General features: G+C 40.4%; 2 protein-coding genes and 1 long non-coding RNA gene across 7 annotated transcripts; all 3 read left to right on the top strand.

Annotated features, from left to right (window-relative positions):
* The first annotated feature begins 1227 nt into the window (after nt 1–1227).
* LOC138134965 (uncharacterized) lies at nt 1228–3543 on the top strand. 3 transcript variants are annotated; one of them, XM_069053581.1, is made up of 6 exons: nt 1228–1803; nt 1850–2368; nt 2438–2599; nt 2647–2951; nt 2995–3276; nt 3325–3543. In XM_069053581.1, exons 1-6 carry the CDS (start codon nt 1672–1674, stop codon nt 3485–3487), a joined length of 1563 nt encoding a protein of 520 aa, XP_068909682.1. In that variant the 5' UTR covers nt 1228–1671; the 3' UTR covers nt 3488–3543. The 3 variants fall into 3 exon arrangements, with proteins under 3 accessions (XP_068909682.1, XP_068909678.1, XP_068909689.1); XM_069053577.1 differs by having other exon boundaries at nt 1850–2599; XM_069053588.1 differs by lacking the exon at nt 2995–3276 and having other exon boundaries at nt 1850–2599.
* A 65-nt stretch (nt 3544–3608) lies between these two features.
* LOC138134975 (uncharacterized) lies at nt 3609–7715 on the top strand. Of its 2 annotated transcripts, none has more exons than XM_069053611.1 (5): nt 3609–5933; nt 5981–6066; nt 6477–7338; nt 7385–7543; nt 7591–7715. In XM_069053611.1, the coding sequence occupies exon 1, from the start codon at nt 3609–3611 to the stop codon at nt 4611–4613; it is 1005 nt and encodes a 334-aa protein (XP_068909712.1). In that variant the 3' UTR covers nt 4614–5933; nt 5981–6066; nt 6477–7338; nt 7385–7543; nt 7591–7715. The 2 variants fall into 2 exon arrangements, with proteins under 2 accessions (XP_068909712.1, XP_068909704.1); XM_069053603.1 differs by having other exon boundaries at nt 3672–5933.
* Nucleotides 7716–8674: 959 nt separating this feature from the next.
* LOC138141340 (uncharacterized) lies at nt 8675–13725 on the top strand. 2 transcript variants are annotated; one of them, XR_011163101.1, is made up of 3 exons: nt 8675–8862; nt 13375–13533; nt 13579–13725. It is a non-coding gene; the product is annotated as an uncharacterized lncRNA (long non-coding RNA). The 2 variants fall into 2 exon arrangements; XR_011163102.1 differs by lacking the exon at nt 8675–8862 and adding an exon at nt 12558–13147.
* The last annotated feature ends 7293 nt before the right edge of the window (nt 13726–21018 follow it).

The following is a 21018-nucleotide window of genomic DNA, read 5'->3' as shown; positions in this document are numbered from 1 at the left end:
CATTCTTGATATTGCATTTTATTACTTAGTAAGTTAATTTTATTACCTTTGTTTTTTTTAAATTTTTTTCTTTTTCCCCATAATGGCAAAACTGTATTTATGAATACAGAAAGATACTCTTGTTTGAAAATCACACAAAAAATGTATGGGTGTTATTTAAAAAACCAAAGTTGGTTGCCATAGCAGCGAAACAAAAGAAGATAGGAACAAACTAGAAAGACCAGATGATGCAGAATAATACACCAATAAACTTTTATATTAAATATTTTTTCATAAATTGTAAAAATTAAAAAATTACAGCCAATATTTGATACTTTTGTTCCACCTGTATATGCCGACAACGTCGACAACTTTTGTTTTTAGTGTGTCTGCATGTCAGAAAAAAGTGGGGTTATGAAAGAAAACTGTTGACAGTCGTTTTGGTCGTGGTTCATCGTGTTTTTTATTCTCATTTTATATTTTACTCAAAAGGTATGATGTGGTAGCTACCACCTTTTTGCACATAATAAGTATTTTGTGTTAGGTAAATAAACTCAACATTTCAATGTCAAATTTTGGCGGAACGTGGGGCCAACCCAAAAAAATGAAACTTATTCTAGGGATTTCTTTTTTCCGCCAATATAATTCAACAGGTGGTGGATTTTTTATTTTGAAACAGATTTATAGATAGTCTTCTTGGTAGATTAAAATCTCTAAATACGAGATATTTACAAAATTTAAACTGTTATTGTTTGACATAATCCCACATAAATCTACATTGATGAAAAATATAATAAGGGATATTACAAATACCAGCAAATTATAAATTACGAGCTAAGCAATTTCAAATGATTCTAATGAAAGATGTGTGATCTTGCTCAAGGCTAATGCAACCTTACGTAACTTAGCACCACTTAGATATAAGCAGCGCAAATTAGTCGTACCTCACAATTATACTGTACTTGACCAAGATGAAAGCCAGTGCAAGTGTCTTAATTGCACTCATCTTTGTGATCGCAACTTCTCTTGCACGTAAGATAAAACCTAGTTCTAGTTCCGGCAATGTTTATATTTTTTTTACAGAAAAATGCGGTCAAAACGAGCATTTCGTTCAGTGTGGTTCTCACTGCCCACCAACTTGCGAAAATAAAGTACCTGAAGCTTGCATATTTTCCTGCAAAGCTGGTTGTTTCTGCAATCCAGGACATTTGAAAAATGCACAAGGAGAGTGTGTTCCTGAGAATAAGTGTTAAGCCAACGGCTAATATTCTTATGTAAAGTTTGATAATTTTTTAAATAAAGCATTTAACCACTGGAAATTTCCCATTATTAGTTGGCACATCTGAAATGACAGTTTAATTGTCAAATTAGCGTACACTTTCCCCAGATCAAAATCCTACAGCGTTGCCACGTGTACTTTCGATTTAAATTGCCGTGCTAACGGTTAATTACCAACCTACAAACTGCAAAAATGGTGATGTCGGAGGATTTTAGTCGGAGGTAAATCTTTTGCGTCAATTTTGTAAAGGAATTAAGCTATATCTGGAATCAATTCGTACATTGTACATTTCTTTCTTTAAAGCCATCGCAGATGATCTCGTGTGTCAAGTCTTTGACAAAATTATTTTTGACATTTTTCTCGACGTAAGAAATGTCATTTATCAAAATTGTTGATAATAAAAGATAAGGTGGATGGAGCCCCCTACTAAGGGCGCCACCAAGAACTATCTAGAAGGTCCAGCTGTTGACATCAAGGAGGACTACGGTGGACTAGGCGCTCACTTCTTAAACACTCTTTTTGAAAATCTGAACAAAATAAATCAGGTAAACGGAAGTTGACTTTTTCTGAACGTAATCCTCCACTTTCCAGATTGACACGGTGACCGGAGTGACAGAAACGAACGGTTCTGTCCGCTCTAGAGCCATCCAAGTAGCACACGAACTCCGCCATTTTGGAGTAGTCGAGAACGACATCATCTTAATATGTAGCCGAGGCCACGCCGACCAGACAGTGGTGGTACTGGCGTGCCTCTTGATCGGTGCGATAATCGCACCCATAGATCCAGAAATGCACCACAAGGAATGCGTCGAGATTGTCGGTCAATTGAGACCAAAAATGTGCTTCTGCGACCTCAGAACGTTGAAACAGATGGAAAGAGTGATCGCTGAAACTGCGATACCATCGAAAATGGTCCACTTCGGCGACCAACAGCAGTACGCTATAGCATTCCGCAAGTTGCTGATGTCAAGACAATATCCTGAACAATTCAAAGCGGCGACCATCGAGCATCCAAGGAAGAGAGTCGCTTTCATCATTCCCACCCAAGGGACGACAGGACCTCCCAGACTCGTCTGTCTCTCACACCACTTCATCTACTCTCAGATCAAGGTGTTCTTGGAGATCATGCCTTCGCCAGAGAAACTCATTTCTTTCTATCCCTTGTCGTGGGTGATGCAGGTGATTCTGATGTGTCTTTGTTTTGAAGTACCAGTGGTACGAGTCCTGACTGGGGCTTTCGTCGAGAGGACAGCCTGCAAGGTGATCCATGACTTGAAGATTGACCACGCCTTCCTCAACACCGATCTAGCTCTGCAACTAGCCGAGCACGTCGCCGTTAAAGTAAGTCGAGACATCACAAGACGCACACGGTACAGTTGTGGTTGCAGGACTTCAACTTGTCGTGTCTGAAATGTGTCTTCATCGGAAGTCTCACCACCACTTCTTACGACATCAGACGTCTGACTTCTCGACTGCCCAAAGTGAAGTTCACCCAGACGTACTGCACCACGGAAGTAGGTTCCGTGATCGCGTGCGCGCCCAAGGACTACAAAGACTATCTGGACAGAATCGGCACCGTCGGACGGGTGGTGCAAAACACCAAGTTGCGAATCGTGGACCTGGAGACGAGGAACGACGTGGAGGCGGAGTGTTCCGGGGAGTTGCTCGTCGCCACCGACTGCATGATGCTGGGGTAGGTCTCCAGTTCCCAAAGTCGCGTGTTAATTGTCGTGCAGGTACTTCAAGAACATGAACGCCACCAAGGCGGTCATGCAAGATGGCTACTTCAAAACCGGAGACATTGCGAGGTACGACGGTTGCGGATGGATGTTCATCGAGGGCCGAATCTCCGAACTGATCACCGTCCAAGGGTTCCAAGTGTCGCCGCGTGAACTCGAGGAGGTGATCATGATGCACCCCTTCGTCAAGGACACCGCCGTCATCGGCAACGACAAGGAAGTGGTGGCGTGCGTCATCACCAAAGCCGATACCAAACTGGACGACAATAAACTGCTGACGTACATATTTTGGCGGTATTGTCGTCGCGTTCATGCCGCCATTTTCAGGTTCATTTCGGAGAGGCTTCCGGTGCAGAAGTGGCCAACTAGGATCAGCTTCATGATGGATTTCCCTACGACTCCTCTGGGAAAGGTGCGGCGGGACTTCCTCCGGGAAGAAGTCCTCACAGTGAAAATCGAACACAGCGAAAGTGACAAACACATCGGGTGATTAAAGCGTCGATTGTAGATTCCTGATCAGTAGGTAATAAATAATGATGATGAGTCCTCATTGATTGTCCTTTGTCCTAATCGAAATCCAATAACAGAATGTTACCACATCACGTTGGATTATGAGTTTGAAAGTCGGTTCAGGTGCAAAAGCCCAAATCCAAATATGCTTCATTTGCACGATTCGTCCAATTTTGTTCATCGGCTGGTTCAACACCTTTTCGGCGACTTTTTTCTGCACCCATTCGGCGCAATCTGCGCACCCGCACTGCCAACGCTCCACGCCTCTGTCGCTCTTTTCCTACGGAACCGCGATCTTCTTGCTCATTTCCGCCGGAGCCACCACCACCAAACTGGCGCAGATGAAACTGAGCGAACTGTTGCTCTCCGTGATGATGGTGCAGAGTTCTCTGATTACCATGGTGGTCACCATCAGTTTGCAAAAATACACCACCAAGCAAATCGACCACCTCCACGGGTTGGTATACATCGTGGAAAACAGACGCAACTACGACATCCCCCACTTCTTCGACGGACAATTCAGGAGAGATGTCCACGCGATGCTCTACAAATTTTTCGGGCCGTATTTGCTCCTCACGGTCATCATCATTTCTGCCTCGCTCTACAACTACCAGAATCTGACCGGCGAACTAGTCTTCAAGCTGGTCACCCTCTTGATAAACATTTTCAGCAATCTGTCAAATTCCCAGATGACGATTTTGTTCATCCATATTTACACGATTCTTCTGAGAAGGTGTCACGAGCAAATCGAGAACACGCTGACACTTCACTTCGACAAAAACACAAGTAGTTTCACCTGGACGAAAGTGTCCCTGAGGAGGAAACTGCAAAGTTTGCAAAAGCTGCATCTCAGCATCTTGGCAAATTTCCAACTGGTGCGTTCAGTTTTCAGCGCCAACTTGCTCTTCTTTTGGATTGGTTTTTGCGAAATCTTGATCGCGAATTTCTTTCTCGTCATACTGAGTATTCGGCAACAGAGGGCGTGCACGGATGAAGAGATCTTGTCTTTCGTGCTGTATGTTGCTGCCTTCTTGGGCTCCAACGTTTTCTTCAACAAGGCTCAAGACCTTCGGGACGAGGTAAGACTGTTATCATCTGCATTTTAATCTTTTAATAATAAATGTATTGAAACTGCACTCTCAGATCTAATAGTGTGATAGCTGTGTTGGTTCAACCTTAATTGCTTTTAACCAGTAGGTGCACCGCGAGCTGCAGTGTTTCCTCTAGTGCACCATGCAGCTGTTGAGGGTCCACCAAGTCCTCCCAAGCGAATGCACAATCTGTGCAACGCGTCCAGCGTTGTACTTAAACCAGTTGACTGTCACCTTGGCTAAGTTTTCCTGCCCCCACTCTACCCCTCCGTCAAGAACGCGCTTCCAGCCTTCGGTATTTCTAAAAATCGTGAACGTCTTGTGCAGCTTGGTTCTTATACTAGGACTGATCAACTACTCTCAACAAATCGAAGGCAAAATCACAATTAAACAGTTGTTTATTACGGCAGAGATAATTTTGAACTTGACAACCATCATGTTCAACATGATTTGTTTTATGAAGAACCAAATCAAAATGAGAGAGTCGCACGGTTTGATCACTCTAATCAACAACAAAACTCGATTTGGACTGAACGATGTGCTGACTTCGCATTCGGCGAAGAAAATCCACGACATCCTTTTGCTGTTTATTCTTCTGCTGCTGTTCGAGGAATTGGTAACTTTGTGTCGCACCTTCATAATGGAAGACATCGACTCTGCCTTGCTGATCAGAATCCTGACAATTGAAATAATCGTATTTTCTAACTCTTCTATTGGAATCTACGTTGTGCAGTTTCTAAGCTTGTACGAGTGCTTGTTCGAGAAATGTTACCAAGAGATTAAAACAACTTTCGACGTAGTCAAGTCCAACGGTTTGGTTATTGTCGTGAAGCAAAATCGCCTAAAAGACGCTCAGTTTGTTGAAAAACTCCGAAACCTTCAACGCTTCTACATGGCCTTGAGACGCAACTTCAAACTAAACGAATCTTTCATCCAACCCGGCATCATCATCGTCTACACCGTTGACATCTGCTTGTTGCTGATAGGTTACAGCTACTTCTCAGTCTTGTTCGTCCAAGAAGAAGTGCGTTTGTTGAAATTTGAGATGTACCTCCTCGGCAAATCCACAGCTATAGTATTAGTGTTTTGCGTCTTTTGCTACCAGGCGCAGCGGCTCTTGGTGCCGGTTGGCAAGTCACAGACGCAACTGTTGATTTGTTAATTGTTCTGTTCCAGAGCCGAGAGACGTTGTCTTTCTTGTACCGATGTCGCCTCAGCAAGTTGAGTCCGATGGAGTCGGCGCAAGTCGAAATGCTTATTGCCACTCTGGAGATCCAGAAGCCGGAGCTGAAGGCGTCCGATATCTTCACTATCGGGACGGGGTTGTTGGCATCGGTGAGATGATAATCCAGGAAAGAGTGCGTTTTAAGGGGCTGTTGCAGGTGTCTGGAACTGTGCTCACTTATGTGTTGGTGGCTTTGCAGTTTCATGCTCTCTGGTCGAGGAAATAACTGCGAAAGCTCTACAGGTGAGACTGAGAAAAAAACATTCTAGGTTACCAAGCCCAGAAGATAACCAGAATCATCCAATAACTTTTTTTTTCTTTGTTCATAACTTTTTGTATCTTTTTATTTGCACTTCTAGAATTTTTTACTTGCTTCTCCAAGAGCACTCCAGTCCAAATGTTTTCACACTCGTGAGTATCTTTAAAGGTCCCATTCCACAAAGCTCTACAGTTTACAGAACATTAGAACAGAAATGAAAAGTAATTTCTGTTCATTTTTATCAATTTTCTCTGAAATTGCACCATCATGGGGTGTTATCAACCAACACCCATCAATACATCAATACACTTTCCAGAGCGCACAAAACATTTCTAGCAATGAGGCGCAACAATTGCTTTGTCTGCATAATTCGTCCGGTTTTCCTAATTTGCAGACTCACCGCGTTTGCTGCCAACTGCTCTTGCCTCCATTGCCGCCCCCCGTCGCCAGCACGTTTCTACAAATCCAGATTCCTCTTCGTGTGCGCATTAATCGCAAGTATTTTTCTAACAGCAAGAGTTTGTGCCGCTGTTGCAACTTTAAGCAAGATTCACCTCAACGAAATATGGTTACCACTGGCAAATATAGCTATAACGTCAACCGCTACCCACATGATCATCACCAGTCTAGTCAATTTAGATCTGCAAATCAAGCACGTTCATGGTTTGCTCTTTGTTATCTCCAACAAACGTAGGTACGCAGTTGAAGAATTTATGGGGTCCGGATTCCAAAAGACAATTTGTTTGATGTTTTGTGAAAAGTATGCGCCCATCTTGGTGTCAACTTTTCTGATAGTTGGGCAACAGCTTTACCAACACATCACCCTAAACCTAGTGTTGACACTGATCACAATGCTAGTCAACATTTCGGCGGGACTATCCACTTTCCTGCTTTTCTTACTAGTCATCGAAATCTACTATTGGTTGTTTGGCAAATGTCACCGACAAATAAAGACAGTGTTGTGCGAACGGCAAACTCACAAATCTCTTCTGCTTGGGAAGTTAAAGAAACTTCAAAAACTCCAACTGGTCGTTTTTCGAAATTTCCAAATGGTGCAAGATATCTACAACGTAAGCTTACTAGTGTACTGGTTCTGCGGATGCTCTGTTTCCGTCCTGAACTTCTTTCTGCTCGTGCACGCCTTCGAAGAAGAGAGAAGACCGACCGACGAGGAGTTGTTGCTGTTCGTAGAGTGCATTTTTGCCTGTTTCGGGGCCTGCACAACGATCGCAAAAATTGAAAAGCTTCGCGACATGGTGAGTTAATTTGAATGTCGTTCTGATTTTATTTATCTTGTTTCAGAACGAAGACGTGTTGTCGTTTTTGTACAGATATCCCATCAGCAAGTTGGCGCCTGTGGAGGCTGCACAGGTCGAGATGATTGTCACAACTTTGGAGTTACAAAAACCAAAACTGAAGGCTTGGGGGTTGTTTACCATAAGCAAGAGTATGCTAGCCGCGGTACAAGAAATTGCAAAGATTTTAATCAGTTTTTACAAATCGAGTAGGTTGTAGGGACAATCATCAAGTATCTTCTTGTGGCGGTGCAGTTTGAGCCTCCGTGGTCCAAGACATTCGGAACTAAAGAGTGAAGCAGATATCGATCTTGAGTGTTTAAATAAATTTAAATCGATTTTATTTGGTATTTTCGTTTGCCAGCCTTGTCTATAATAAAAATTTGTCCGATCAGATACACTAATTTGTTGTCAGACTTTGATACCATCTGGTCATGTTTTTCCCCACTAATTCCGTTCTAATGACTCCCTTTCCACTCCCAACTCCAAATCTACTCAGTCATCATGATTTTAGAAACCGGAAATTACCTTGACAAGAGCAACTGCTTTATTTGCGCAATTCGTTCCATTTTGCTTTTAAGCAGCTTTCAAATTTTGGCCGCAAGAGTTAACTGCTTCCATTGTGGGCCAGATGCCGGATGGCGTCTCCAAAAACCTAACTCGTTCTTGAAGATTCTTCTGTTGATCTCAACCATAACTTTTCTGACGACTGAAACTGTCACCATTTTTTTTCGCTTCTGCAAACCCAACTTACAATTGCACGATGTCGTAGTCTTAATCTTAATAGTGTTGACTAACGTGGCAGTCACTGTGTTATTTTTTTACTTAGAAAGTAGTGGAAAGGATATAGTCATGCATTTGCAAGGAATCATGTGTATTCAAGAAAATAGACATGAATATGGTGTCGACTATTTCGTCGATAAAAAATTCCATTCAAACATTCGGCGATTAATTTTGCGGTACTTTGTACCTTCGATTGCGACAATCGGTTTGATTCTGTCGTTGCTGAACTACCAAGTCTTCAGTGTGGAGTTGATTTTAGATACAGTTTCAGTCGTGGTAACAATGCTGATAAACACTTCAAACATCTTGCTTGTAATTTTTTACATGGAAATCTACAGAAATCTGTTTGACAGATGTTATGCCAACATTCGCTCGACTCTGAAAGCAAGAATTGTGAAGAAGCATCAGTATAGAACCAGTTTGCGTCAACAGTTTTTTGCAAAAAGATTTAAAAAGCTGCAAGTGCTCCAGTTGACCGTCTACAGGAATTTCAATTTACTTTTGAAAAAAGCCAACAACCCCCTTCTCGTCTGGTGGCTTTGCTTCGTCATGTTGTTTGTGGGAAATATATTTCTCTACATTATCAACATTCAAGAAGATCGTCCCTTAAGCAACAGGGAAATTGTCTCCGTTATTTTTTGTGCATTGGGATCCTTGGCTTGCATATTTGCTATCTATAAATATCAACAACTACATGACCTGGTGAGTAAAGGTTCTATTGCGTCAATTGTGCTTTTTTAAAGTGTAAATTAATCGGAGCATGGTGACAGCTAACCTAAAATTTAGAAACAAAAAACCTTGCTTTTTTTCCTTTCTTTACAATGTTTTACATTAAAAATAGAATTACTAACGATTCCTATTCTCGAAGCAAATATCTAAGGGCACCTTTGCTGAAATATTCAATTATGTGCCGATTAAACAAACAAATGTAATTCGTGTCAAACGGCGGGAAATTCAAACTTTACACTGTTCTAAACGGTTTACTTTTTCCAACGCGTGCTCAACCCCGGATTTCATTTGAACGCATGATATAAAAAGATAAAATATTCAAAAAATTTAAGTTTCCCGGCGCCTCCACCATTTTTGGAAAATATAAACTTAATAAATACCCATTGTTGATTGTCGCCAATGTAAATAAAGAACAAATCGATAAGCAACTGTATACGCGTCCAATATTGTAATAAAAACTGACATTATTGATACAAAGAAGAAAACAAAAAATCCGATGATAATAATTGTATTATAAAAAATTCGGTGAACGAGAATATATACGTTGGCATGATCACACCAGCTAACGATCACATTTTACCACATAGTAAAAAGGTGACTAACGAAAATATGTAAAAATGGATCTGACCGAAAGCTCCAATAATTGTTTCGTTTGTGCCATCCACCCTATTTTATTCATCGCCAGATTTAACATATTCACTATGAGATCATTTTGTCCTCACTCTAGATCATCCCGGCACCAATATTTCCTGAAATCTGGACCGTTTTCGCTGTTGGCCATAATCAGTGTGTTGTATTTCTTAGCGAGAAGTTACATCAGAATTAGCAGGTTTAGTGAAATGAATGCGAACGAAATGATGACGTCGATAGTGATGGTCACTTCCAATTTGACAATCTCTCTGATTATTATTCTTATGCAGTTTTCCTTAAACGAACAAATCAAACACTCTAACGGAATCTTGTACATTATTGAGTACCAATCGGCATTTCAAGTTAACGAAATAGTCGACGAAATCTTTAAAAGGAAAATCTACACAATGGTCTACAAGTACTACCTCCCCTACTTCACGATGTCTGTCATAGTTGTCGCCAAATCTATCTACAACTATGAAGATTTGACAGTAGATACGATTCTCACTCTGATCGCTATTTTCATAGTGTTGTTTACAGTTTTATCCATATTTCTTATTGTTATGTTACACAGCGAAATATACTTGTTATTGTTTGGTAACTGTCACCAAGAAATAGAAAAACTTCTAACAGAGCTAGACGAGAACGTCAATACGATCAGGAGATTCTTGAAGAAGAGACTAAAACAACTCCACAGATTTTACTTGAGTGTGTTTGCAAATTACCGCATGTCGTGCGCGCTTTTCGGTTCAAAAATAGTACTATTCTGGTTTTTTGGATGCGTAATCATGATCGTCAATCTTTACAATATTGTATTTTGTATCCAAGGACAATCATCCTTCACAGATGAAGCAAGTGTCATTTTTATCTTAAGCATTTCCGGAGCTGTCGGAGCGATTGTGGTGGTGGTTAAAATTCAACAACTACAAAATGTGGTAAGAACAAATTACAAATTTTTAAATTACACTGAAGGGGCACATTCCAAGGTAGAAATAATTCACTAGATCTTTCGGGACAGGCTGTACAGGGTGTTTTCGAAGTTGAGGCCTCAACTTCGAAAACAGCCCTGTATGTATATCGGGAATGCTATAGATGTGGATTGGGGACTTGTCGTTAAGTTGGCACTACCAGCAAAAGTAACTAGGAGCGCCAATAAGGTATTTGGAATTTATGACAGATCTGACTAAAGTACAGTTCAATAAAATTCAAGCGACCTTGAGTTTGGCAATCCACATACAAAACGTTTTGACTTTACCCTGATTAAATCAAAATTCTTGAGAGACACTCTAGACTTCAGATTGAGTAATTATTATCCATTGTTGATTGTCGTCATTGTAATAAACAACAAATCGATAAAGAACTGGACATGTGTCCAATACTACAATAAAAACTGACATTATTGACACAAAGGAGAAAACAAAAATTCCGATAATGATTTTATTGTAAAAAATTCGATGAACAAGAATATGTTGGCATAATGACACTGCCAGCAGCTAACGATCACATTTCACCACGTAGTAAAAAGGTGCCCAAGGAAAATATTTAAAAATGGATCTGACTGAAAGGTCCAATAACTGTTTGGTTTGTGCCATCCACCCCATTTTGTTTATCGTCAGATTTAACATATTTACTGTGAGATCATTTTGTCCTCACTCTAGATCTAGACTATCACCGCACCAATATCTTCTCAGATCTGGACCGTTTTCGCTATTAGCCATAATCAGTGTGGTGTATTTATTATTGAGGAGTTACATCATACTTAGTAGGCTTAGTGAAGTCACTGGGAACGAAATGATGACGTCGATAATGATGGTCACTTCCAATTTGACAACTTCTCTGATTATTATTTTTGTGCAGTTTTCTCTAAACGAATACATCAAACATCTTAACGGACTCTTGTACATTATTGAGTACCAATCGACATTTCAAGTTAACGAAACAGTCGACGAAATCTTTAAACGAAAGATGTACACGATGGTCTATAAGTACTACCTCCCTTACTTCGCGATGTCCGTCGTAGTTGTCGCCAAATCTCTCTACAGAACTATGAAGATTTGACAGCAGACACGATTCTCACTCTGATCACCATTTTTACTGTCATGTTTACAGTTTTATCCATATTTCTCATCGTTATGTTGTACATTGAAATATACTTGTTATTGTTTGGTAAATGTTACCAAGAAATAGAAAAACTTCTAATAGAGGTAGAAGAGAACATCAATACGACCACGCGATTCTTGAAGAAGAAACTAAAACAACTCCATAGATGTTACTTGAGTGTGTTTGCAAATTTCCGCAAGATGTGTACACTTTTTAATTCAGAGATGGTATTGTTCTGGTTTTTTGGATGCGTAATCATGGTCGTCAATCTTTACAATATTATATTTTGCATACAAAAACACACAACCTTCACAGACGAAGCAAGTGTCATTTTTATCTTAAGTATTTTTGGAGTTGTCGGAGCAATTGTGGTGGTGGTTAAAATTCAACAACTACAAAATGTGGTAAGAACATTACAAATTATTGAATTACACTGAAGGGACATCTTCCAAGGTGCAAGGCACTCACTAGAACATTCGGAACAGGCTGTATAGTCACGAGTTCGATTTTTGCTGATAACAACCGACATTATTGGGTTTGCTTAACCTCGAACTATTCCATGTTTATTTCAGAGTAATTAGATCCTAATGACCTTGCTCGTGATCTGGAACACATTGTTTACGAACGCAACGCGAAAAAGCGACACAATACCAACCTAAACGAGAAAAATTATTGCTTCATTTGCGTCCAATTCTGTTTTTGAGCAATTTTTTTCTACAGCATGAGCCTTCTGTCCCCATTCCCATGATGGGAATTTTTTTCGCAGCCTATTGCCTTCACAACGACACTTTGTTATTGCACAACATCCTAACCCTGCTGATGATTTGCGTCATGAACTCTGTAATGATTCTAATGATAATATTCATGGAGTGGAGAGCCAACGGTGTCATTAAGCACATTCGAGGAATCGTTTTCATCCTGGAAGATTGCCACAGCTTCGGAATCGACGGATTCGTCGACCAGAAATTCAAAACGAGGATCGACTCCCTCATCCTGTTTTACATCCTTCCGTCGTTCATCGCGACCGGTTTTGTCATGTCCATGCTAAATTTCAAATTGTACAATCTGGAACTGGCTTTGGAAACATTTTGCATTTTGGTGTTGGTACTCATCAATTTTTCAAACGCACTCCTGGTGTATCTGTACGTCGAGATCTACACCACTTTGTTCGAGAGATGCTACATTCAAGTGGAAAGAATTTTGAGCGCTCGGATTAGAAACAGCGACAACAAGAGGTTTTGCCCGTTTAGTTTTAAGATAACGCTGAAGAAGAAACTGCAGAAGTTGCAGATCTTGCATTTGAGGATTTGTCAAAATTTTAAAGTGTTCGCGAGGGCCAGTCAGAATGCGTTTTTGATGTGGTGGGCCGCCTTCTGTGTCATTTATTGGAAATGCTTTTCTTCTGATTAAGTGCGTTCAAGAGTATCGCAGCTTGTCCAATAGGGAAGCCGTGTCGCTTATACTTTGCTTTTCAGGCATTTTGAGCAGCGTGTTGGTCACTTACAAATGTCAAAAACTTACTGATGTGGTAAGAAAAATTATTCTTAATTCTTCCTCTTTACCTCATTTCAAAAATTCCGGTAATTGTTTGACAAAGATTTAAAAAAAATGTTCCCAATTACATCAACATTTTTATTATTGTGATCCAAGACTTTAGCTAATGTAGTGGCCTATGTTGGTCTTTGGTATCGATCTGAAAAAGTGGCAACGATGATTTGTTGCGATTTATACCGAAACGGATTTCTTCTTTTGCAGAGTCAAGACATATTGTCGTTTTTGTTTAGATGTCCCATTAGCAAGTTGAGTCCTCTGGAATCGGCACAAATCGAAATGCTCATTACCACTCTGACTTTGCAGAAACCGCAGTTGAAAGCGTCAGATATATTCACCATAGGTACAAGGCTGCTACCTTCGGTAAGAATTAATTGCAAAGATATTCAAGGTTATTCTTTGGTGAAGGTTTCAGGAACTGTGCTAACGTACGTCCTTGTGGCATTACAATTTCATGCCTTGTGGTCCAAGTAAATGAAGAATGAAGATCAAGTTTTTAACTGTCTTATTGAAAATGCCTACCTCTATCTAGATAAGTAGTTCTAGTCTTCAGTATAATAATAAAAAAAAAAATAGAAACCACTTGTCTTTTATTTTTTTATCGTTTATTAAAAAAAAATCAAAAATCTTTATTTTCATCAGAACTTATCACTGAAATTCAGAAACTTGATGATCTTGCCAAAAGAAATATGTACTGAAAGTAAATAAAACAAAGTCTTATCTAAATCTATTTTTGATGACGAGTATGTCTATTTTTGTTGTCTTATTTACCTTCGATCTGATTATTCTTTGACACTTTTCACCTATCCTACCCTATCATTAACACAGGGACAACTGGCAAATCATGTTTAAACGTATCAAGCTGCAAGAATATTTCAAGAAAAATATACCAAGTGACTGCATTATATGTGCAAGTCGCCCTAGTTTATATTTAAACCAGATCAACGTTTTTCAAGCCAAGTTCTACTGTCCCCACTCGAATCCTCCTGCCAGACCGCATTTCCAGCCATCCACGCTCTTCAAAATCATAACCATCTTGAGCAACATCATGCTAGTCTACGGTGTAATCAACGACGTCAACCAGATGCAAAAGAATTTCACCATCAAGCAAGTCCTCATATTTTTGGAAATCACTTTCAACATATGCACAATCGGGTTCAATTTGATGTGTTTGACCAAGAACAAAATCAAGCTTCGAGAAGCTCACGCTACAATCTCGATCCTCAACAACAAATTCCTGTTTGGTGTCGGTGCGATCTTAACCGGCAACTCGGCCAAGAAACTGCACAACATTTTGCAGCGTTTTATCATGTTGATACTTTTGGAGGAGTTGATATCGTTCTGCGTGGTTCTGGTAGTTGACAATGTTGACAACAAGTTGTTCATCAGGATGTGGATGCTCGAGATTTGCATCTTCTGTAATGTCTCACTTGGGCTCTCTTGCATGCACCACCTCTTCCTTTACGAGAGCATGTTTGGTGCCTGCTTCGAAGAAATCGAGAAATTTTTGGACCACTTGTACACATTTTCTCGCCGTACTGTCACGACTACTCACGTACTCCGGGGAAATATTTTTATCGACAGACTCCGAAAACTGCAACGACTCTACATGGGACTCAGACAGAGTTTCCTCCTGAACGAAAACTTCCTCCAACCAGAATTCCTCATGACTTACAGCACCTACGTCTGTTTGTTACTGATAGGTTATGGGTACTTTGCTTTTATGTTTTTTCAAGGAGAAGTCATCCCGTTGAAATTCGATTTTCACGTCATCTGCAAATCCCTAGCAATTGTGGCTGCCTTTAGTGCCCTTTGCTATCATTGCGAAAAAGTCGCCAACATGGTATGTCACAAGATATGCTTTAAATTGATTGAAATCTGTTTCTTTTTCAGAATGAAGAAGTATTATCATTCTTATTTAAGTTTCCTCTTACCAAGTTAAGTCCTTTGGAATCTGCACAAATCGAGATGCTCATTACCACCTTGACCTTGCAGAAGCCACAGATGAAGGTTTCAGATATCCTTACCATTGGCACAAGACTCTTGGCTTCGGTAAAAAACCAGTTAAAGTAGTTTAGTTTTACTCTTTTCCAGATTTCAGGAACAGTACTTACCTACGTCTTAGTGGCCTTGCAGTTTCATGCTTCGTGGTCCAAATAAAAAAGTATCTGCTTTTAACAAAAAAAAATTCTCTTGTGTTCTTTCTTGTAGTTCCTGATTGTAGATGACAAAGAAAATTAAAAAAACTGTTGCAAAGTAATAATAATTAAGGAAGATTTTGCGCCGTCCAGCCAACACCAAAAAGATCATTAATCATAATTAGAACAAATAAAGGTAATATTGTCCTAATTTGTTCTTAATTACGTTCATTTTTGACGACTGTTTACCGAATCTAATCGCATTTCGATACTTCTCACTTCGTGTTAGCTGGTTTGATCATTAAAAGCGTATTAGCCAACGGCAAAATGTCTGGACACATCACCCTCCCTCAAAATTTTCAAAAAGGTCTACCCAGTGATTGCTTAATTTGTGCAATTCGTCCTGGCTTATATTTTAACCATGTCAACATCTATCAAGCTAGATACTACTGTTACCACTCGGACCCCCCTGTGAAACCCCACTTTAAACCATCCATTCTTCTACGATGCCTTACCATCGTATGCAACCTCATTTTGATGTACGGTGTAGTCAACGACGTCACCCACATGGAGAAGAAATTTACCATCAAGCAGGTCATCATCCTTTTGGAAATCATCTTCAACGCGTCTTCGGTCGTCTTCAACTTGATTTTCTCCGCCAAAAACAAGATCAAACTGCAAGAGTCGCACGGATTGATGTCCCTCCTCAGCAACAAGCTCCGATTCGGATCCAAAGTGATCTTGACGAGCGAGTCTGCAAAGAAGATTCACACGGTTTTGCTGACACTGCTCGTATTCTTGATCGCCGAAGAGGTGGTGATGTTTTGTGCCGCTCTGGTCATAGAAAACGTCGACAAGCATCTGCTTACCAGAATGTGCACCCTCGAGATCTTCATTTTCACCAACGCCACCTTAGGTCTCTACTGCATGCAGCTCTTGTACCTCTACGAGAGCATCTTCGACAAGTGCTACAAAGACATCGAGACGTACTTAGACCAGTTGCCTGATATTTCCAAAAGCACTGTCGCCACCACGGAAGCTTTGCACTCTGGAGCGGCTCTCATCGACCGACTCCGGAAGCTCCAACGGCTGTACATGTGTCTGAGACGCAATTTCCTCTTGAACGAGAATTTCCTGCAACCTGAAGTCTTCATCATTTTCACCGCCGACATTTGCGTCTTGATGATTGGTTACGGGTATTTTGCCGTCATGTTTGCTCAAGGAGCTGTGACCTTGCTCAAGTACGATTTTATCATCGTCATCAAGTCCTTGGCGTTTATTCTGGCGTGGACTAACATCTGCTACCATGCGCAAAGAGTAGCAACCATGGTCGGTAAAAATTATGTACAAATATCAAGCTTTAAACTTGTTTTTCAGAGTCAAGACATTTTGTCGTTCTTGTTCAAGTGTCCTGTTAGCAAATTAAGTTCTCTAGAGTCGGCTCAAATCGAGATGCTCATCAACACCCTGATTTTGCAAAAGCCCCAACTAAAAGCCTCAGACATATTTACTGTGGGGACAGAACTCTTAGCTTCGGTAAAGATTTTTTCCGATACTGGATGTAATCATAACATTTGTTGCAGGTCTTGGGAACGGTGCTAACTTATGTTCTTGTGGCGCTACAATTTCATACGCTGTGGTCCATCAAGTAGACAATTTCACTAACAGAATGCACTCACGAAATAAGTAGAAATATGTAGAACAGACAGAAAATGAAATAGAATTTTATTTTACAGATTGAGTTTAATATAATTTTTTTCCTAGAAGCGAAAAGAAGATACAGAGAGAGATGTAGAGAGAAGAAGAAGCAGGAGAAGGAGAGGGAGGAGAAAGAGATAAAAGAAATAAGAACAGAGAAGGAGGTATGGAAATACATAAACTAAGAGAGAAAGGAAAAGGAATTAGTGAGAGAGGAAATAACAATGCAGAAAACTACTGGAAGGGAGAAAGGAAGAAGGAAAGGCAGAAACAGGCATTAAGAGGAAGCAGACGGTCCCAAAGGACACAGAAATCACAGTAGAAGAGGTAGAGAGACAAATAAGGAAACTGAAAAACAGAAAAGCAACGGGGAGGAACGTGGTGCAGAATGAAGCATGGATGTATGGAACGGAAGGAACACTGGAGACAATTGTTGAACTAATTAATGACGTAGAAGTAGAAGGAGAAGTACTACCGGAGGAACGGGTATGCCAGTGAAGAAGTGGAAAGATCGAGAGCAAAAGAAAGATGGATGAATGTAGATCTGAGTGAAAGAGACAAAGACACGGACAAGCAAGAAAGAAGAAAGAGAATCAAAGAATCAAGGTACAACAGAGAGTATGAGAGATGTATGACACACGAAATTCCGGAATACCTGGGGAGAGAGTGCAGAGAGAGAAGAATGATGGCGAAATTCAGATGTGGGAACGAGGAGAGAGAAAACAGGTATTGAATGGAAGGAGAGGAAAAAGGTGCAGAATGTGCTACGAGGAGAGAGAGACAATCTAGCACATGTGGAATGAATGAGAGAGAGAGAGGAAAAGGAGCGAGGAGAAATACAGAATGAAGACGGAAGGGAGACAGGGTAGATGAAAGAGATATGGAAGAGGAGGGAAAGGATAGAGAAGGAGAGGGGTGGGGGATAGGAATTAATACCTTTTTTTTGCATTTTTTGTAATTTTTATTTTTTGTTTATTTATGTTTATGTGCCTATGTTTATACTTATAAATACGATACGAGATGGGAAAGGCCATCAAGTATCGTACTATGAAGATACGATACGAATATCATAGAACGTTTTACCTATTATTAATTATTAACGGAAGAAAAAAACTAGTATTGTACAGACCAAAGGAGTAGGCTGGAGACATTATTTATTTCTGTTATGTTTCTGTCACTACTGCCAAAATGCAGGCAATGTACATGATGCAGATCAGGAAAGTATTTCCTCAGACATCGAGATTGGACCAAATGCTACTACCGCAACTTTGAAACCAGCGAAAAAAAATGTCATCTCGCGTTATTCCTTACCGCAATAGTATAGTAGAGGTCTTGGATTTTCTAAATAAAAAAGTATCTGTTTACTTACTTTTAACAAAAAAAAATCTCTTGTGTTCATTCTTGTAGATAACAAATAAAATAAAAACCTAGATGTTGAATAACATAAATAAATAAAGAAGTACCTAATTACAATTAAGGAACATTTTGCGCTGTCCAGTCAACACCAAAAAGATCATCAATCATAATTAGAACAAATAAAGATAATATTGTCCTAATTTGTTCTTAATTATGTTCATTTTTGACGACTGTTTACCGAATCTAATCGCATTTCGATACTTCTCACTTCGTGTTAGCTGGTTTGATCATTAAAAGCGTATCAGCCAACGGCAAAATGTCTGGACACATCACCATCCGTCAAAATTTTCAAAAAGGTTTACCCAGTGATTGCCTAATTTGTGCAATTCGTCCTGGCTTATATTTTAACCAGGTCAACATCTACCAAGCTAGATACTACTGTTACCACTCGGACCCCCCTGTGAAACCCCACTTTAAACCATCCATTCTTCTACGATGCCTTACCATCGTATGCAACCTCATTTTGATGTACGGTGTAGTCAACGACGTCACCCACATGGAGAAGAAATTTACCATCAAGCAGGTCATCATCCTTTTGGAAATCATGTTCAACGCGTCTTCGGTCGTCTTCAACTTGATTTTCTTCGCCAAAAACAAGATCAAACTGCAAGAGTCGCACGGATTGATGTCCCTCCTCAGCAACAAGCTCCGATTCGGATCCAAAGTGATCTTGACGAGCGAGTCCGCAAAGAAGATTCACACGATTTTGCTAACACTGCTCGTCTTCTTGATCGCAGAAGAGGTGGTGATGTTTTGTGCCGCTCTGGTCATAGAGAACGTCGACAAACACTTGCTCACCAGAATGTGCACCCTCGAGATCTTCATTTTCTCCAACGCCACCTTAGGTCTCTACTGCATGCAGCTCTTGTACCTCTACGAGAACATCTTCGACAAGTGCTTCAAAGACATCGAGACGTACTTAGACCAGTTGCCTGATTTTTCCAAAAGCACTGTCGCCACCACCGAAGATTTGCACTCTGGAGCGGCTCTCATCGACCGACTCCGGAAGCTTCAACGTCTGTACATGTGTCTCAGACGTAATTTCCTCTTGAACGAGAATTTCCTGCAACCTGAAGTCTTCATCATTTTCACCGCCGACATTTGCGTCTTGATGATTGGTTACGGGTATTTTGCCGTCATGTTTGCTCAAGGAGCTGTGACCTTGCTCAAGTACGATTTTATCATCGTCATCAAGTCCTTGGCGTTTATTCTGGCGTGGACTAACATCTGCTACCATGCGCAAAAAGTAGCAACCATGGTCGGTAAAAAATTATGTACAAGTGTCAAGCTTTAAACTTGTTTTTCAGAGTCAAGACATTTTGTCGTTCTTGTTCAAGTGTCCTGCTAGCAAATTGAGTGCTCTGGAGTCGGCTCAAATCGAGATGCTCATCAACACTCTGATTTTGAAAAAGCCGCAACTGAAAGCATCAGACATATTTACTGTGGGGACAGAACTCTTAGCTTCGGTAAAGATTTTTTCCGATACTGGACGTAATCATAATATTTGTTGCAGGTCTTGGGAACGGTGCTAACTTATGTTCTTGTGGCGCTACAATTTCATGCACTGTGGTCCATCAAGTAGACAATTTCACTAACAAAATGCACTCACGAAATAAGTAGAAAAATGTAGAATGTAGAAATGTGAACAGATAGTAAATCAAATAGAATTTTAATTTATAGATTGTATTTAATATATTTTTTCCTACAAGCGAAAAGAAGATACAGAGAGAGATGTAGAGAGAAGAAGAAGCAGGAGAAAGAGATAAAGGAAATAAGAACAGAGAAGGAGGTATGGAAATACATAAACTAAGGGAGAAAGGAAAAGGGATCAGTGAATGAGGAAATAACAATGCAGAAAACTACTGGAAGGGAGAAAGGAAGAAGGAAAGGCAGAAACAGGCATTAAGAGGAAGCAGACGGTCCCAGAGGACACAGAAATACCAGTAGAAGAGGTAGAGAGACAAATAAGGAAACTGAAAAAGAGAAAAGCAACGGGGTAAAGAGGGATTCCCGGTCGGCTGGGGAGAGGGAGTAATCTGTCCTATTTATAAAAAAGGCGAGAAAAACAAAGTAGAAAACTAATGAAGAATAACTCTCCTAAACACAGGATATAAGTTGTATGGGTCAGTCTTGAGCGAAAGGATGAAAAGAGAGATCGAGGAAAAGGGAGTGGTGCCGTACAGTCACGCAGGATTCAGAAAGGGAAAGGGTACTATAAACAATGTGTACATCCTGGACCATGTAACAAGGAACGAATTAAAGAAGAAAGGGGGATGATGTATGCACTGTTCGTAGACTACAGGGCGGCATTTGAAGAGGTAGACACAGGGAAAATGTTTGAGTGTACGAGAGAAAGAGGGGAACAAGCGAATGGCTGGTACGGAAGATTGAGGAGATACACGCGACAACAAGAAACAAGATGAAGGTGGGAGAAAAAGAAGGTGACTGGTTTGAGACGACAGAGAGTGAGACAGGGCAGCCCGCTCAGCCCCCCGCTGTTCACGATATATGTAGTCGAAATGTTAAGGAAAGCACAAGCTTGGGGGAGTGTGGTGTGTAGGGAGAAAGTTTGGAGCCTGGAGTTTGCAGACGACTT

Source organism: Tenebrio molitor, chromosome 1 (genome assembly GCF_963966145.1).
Source record: "Tenebrio molitor chromosome 1, icTenMoli1.1, whole genome shotgun sequence".
In the NCBI taxonomy this organism is placed as follows: Eukaryota; Metazoa; Arthropoda; class Insecta; order Coleoptera; family Tenebrionidae; genus Tenebrio; species Tenebrio molitor.
This window is presented reverse-complemented; position numbering and strand designations above follow the sequence as displayed.